This window comes from Sinocyclocheilus rhinocerous, unplaced genomic scaffold (assembly GCF_001515625.1).
Source record: "Sinocyclocheilus rhinocerous isolate Xijiao unplaced genomic scaffold, SAMN03320098_v1.1 scaffold196, whole genome shotgun sequence".
NCBI classification, from domain to species: Eukaryota; Metazoa; Chordata; class Actinopteri; order Cypriniformes; family Cyprinidae; genus Sinocyclocheilus; species Sinocyclocheilus rhinocerous.
Genome location: NW_015633546.1, coordinates 1,127,332 through 1,130,265, shown reverse-complemented (window position 1 = coordinate 1,130,265; position 2,934 = coordinate 1,127,332). Strand labels below are relative to the sequence as shown.

The window sequence follows — 2,934 nt, the reverse complement described above, 5'->3', positions numbered from 1 at the left end:
CACTATGTTAGGACAAACTAGTCTAAAAAAAAATAGCAGTTAGACAACTGGTAATGAGTCTCATTTTTAAGATTCAAGTTAAAAAGAAATAATTTTTTTTTGTTGTTTAATAATAAAATGTGAGAGGGTAACATCATGCAGCTCTGTCACTGTATAGTCATGCACTTATGTGATCACAACTAAATCTAGAATGCATGTCAACATCAGAAGCTAGATTATCGCACTGATATCTGATCGTGTCTACTAATGATTTGGTGGTAGCATATTATTTCACCATGCAAAAAATAAATTGCACACTATTGGCCACATCTGAAGCAAATTTAAGTAAAAACTGAATGTTGGCCCAATCACAGGAACGTAGACACCGGTTGAGAGGCGTGTTCATTCAGATCCTCTGATGCTGCTCTGTAGTGAAGATGGCGGAGAGAGACGGCCATCTGAAACCCTTAAACGGAAAAATCCTTTAATTGCATGCGGTCTTCAGTAGAGCATTTGTGTAGTGGGTGAGTAAAAAAGAGAACTGGGAAACTGCTCTGATTTTTACTCCTTTCTACATTTAGTTGGTTCACGCATGGTTCAGTTGAAAAGGTTTGGTTGCTGCACACGGCTCTTTATTACGGCTAACACGGGCGAGCTAATCGAGGCATGGATCAATTTTTGCTAAACAAACACGAAAGCGCGCACGTAATTGTTTAAAAAACAGCTGCCTGTGAGATACAAAGTTGCCGTTTTTAATATCTGCGTGATGAAATGTAACGTTAACCACATTGCCTTCCGGTTCTCTTAGCCGACCAATTAGCAAAGGCCTTTAGGGCTTATGGTTCGTTATAATACACTACAAATACAGTTTTTTTTGTTTTTTTTGCCGACCTATTTATTTAGCAATTTATTTAACACCCAATTTGAATCTCGACATGCAAACGAACAATTGTGAATCAATTGTGTTACTGCTTTCTGGGGCATAGGCCTACACGTTGTGAGTTAAACATTTTGGGAAATAAAAGGAGCATCTGAGAAGTTTTACCATGTAGATCCAGTTCTGTTGTGCTCTTTGAATGCCTCCTTGATTTTCCCTTTTCTCTTTCTTTCAGCACTGGCAGAAGATCTGGCCTCCCAGGATGGATAGTGCTTAGATGTGGGCAACGTTTAAGCTGAATGCATTGTGATTTCCAATAATTGAGACAGTGATTTCTAAAAAGCTGTCTACATTAATGAAAAGAACAATGTAGTTAGCTTATCATATTCAACCATGTACATGAATATTGTTAAATAGGTGTCTACAGCTGTGTAATGTATTCGTGCATGTATTAGGGGCTGGATTTTTAGCTAAATTAGGCAGATCCCTTCCCACTTTCATTCTCGTGTAGTTTTTAATAGCTTTTTTTTAAAGAAATTAAACATGGATGTGAATGGGATTTTACCTCCCCTCCCATTGGAGCCACCAGATGCAGTATTGGCGGGGAATGATTACAGTAAAGCACCTCCACCACCTCCCCTGCCAACGTCCAGTGACGCAGAGGAAATGGACGTTAGCTCTGGTGGTGATGGACACCAACACACCACAGCAGTGGACAGGGATGAACAGCTCCTCTTCAACAAACACACATTGTCCGTTAGCAGTCACCCATCAGGTAGCCCTGACCCCATGGCCACGTGCCCTAGAACCGCTCGCCATGCTCCCCCAGTTACCAAGTTCTTACCTGATCTCAAACTCCTCAGAGATGTAAAGATCAGCGTCAGTTTCTCAGACAGCAGTAAGAGCAAAGACAGGAAGGTGTACACTGGTTTGGGGCAGGTTAGCGATGAAGAGCAGAGCCTAGAAGGACTGAATGGTGAATTGCATGATTCTTTAGAGCAGAGAAGTGTGCCGGGCAGCTCGACCATGACCACTGGTTCCTTAGGGTTAGTTAGAAACAGTGAAGAGCTGGAGACAGAGCAGGAGAACAAGGTTGAGTTTGCCGTGTTGGATGACCTGGAAGATTTCAGTGAGAACTTTCTGGAAGCGGAATATGGAGAGCCGAGTGGTTTCAGGTCTCAGATGATAGTTCAGCAGGAGCAAGCGCACGAGGAGGACCAGAATTACTCTTATGAGGTAAAATGCATGGTCTTATTATGCTTCCTCTGATTTTGGCAGTTTTATTTGTTAAAATTGAAACATTACATTGGCTAATTAAAGATAATATTATTGCCGTCTAAACCTGTAAATGCCAAATCAATCAAAACATCTCCTGAAATGTGCATCTACCACAATGCATGTCTTTTATTCATCAGGAAGGATCCTGGACTGTAACAAGGTGGTCCATTTGAAAAAGATTTGAATTACAGCTCACAAAATGGGCTTGATTCAAATCTTGATGTACGTTTAGTTGATGGCATGTCAGTGGCTGCCAATTACTAACCCACCTATTCTTCCAGGAGGACTTTGACAATGATGTAGATGCCCTGCTGGAGGAAGGCATGCCCATGCCCAAGAAGAGGCGTCTGGCTGGAGACTGTGATCACCATTCAGATGAGGAGGCCGGAGTTCAGCCCATGATGACCAAAATTAAGACTGTTCTTAAGAGTGAGCCTCAGAAACTCTTGGTTAACTCATAGAAAGTTTGATTGGAAGTTCTAAACACTTTTGCTACACTGTTAAAACTTTTAAAGATTATTAAAATAGATTATAGATTATTATTAGAATGGAAGATTATTACTTAACTATGTGAAGATATGCGTTTTCAAACCCCAAGGTTATTAGAGTTTTCTGTGGGTTTCACTGTGATTTATTTTTTAATGGGTTCTATTATGCTATTTCACTTTTTCAACTTTAGTTCCCTTTCAGTAGGTCACTCTCGACGTCACGTCAGATGACCGACGAATTGGGATCTCGCTTATAGAGACCAATCTACTTCGAGTGTAAACTAAATGAGCCAATGCACATTGGCATGCGAT

At 40.8% G+C, this 2,934-nt stretch overlaps 1 protein-coding gene across 2 annotated transcripts in view; it reads left to right on the top strand.

Moving 5' to 3' along the window:
* The first annotated feature begins 343 nt into the window (after positions 1-343).
* LOC107744441 (microprocessor complex subunit DGCR8-like) overlaps positions 344-2,934 on the top strand; it is a 10,190-nt gene continuing 7,599 nt past the window's right edge. Inside the window, exons 1-4 of one of the 2 annotated variants that reach the window (XM_016558095.1) lie at positions 344-503; positions 1,092-1,135; positions 1,446-2,092; positions 2,416-2,563. In XM_016558095.1, the coding sequence (XP_016413581.1) occupies positions 472-503; positions 1,092-1,135; positions 1,446-2,092; positions 2,416-2,563 (871 nt within the window). In that variant the 5' untranslated portion in view covers positions 344-471. Of the gene's footprint in view, positions 504-1,091; positions 2,093-2,415; positions 2,564-2,934 lie in introns of both variants that reach the window. The other variant, XM_016558096.1, reaches the window with a different exon arrangement.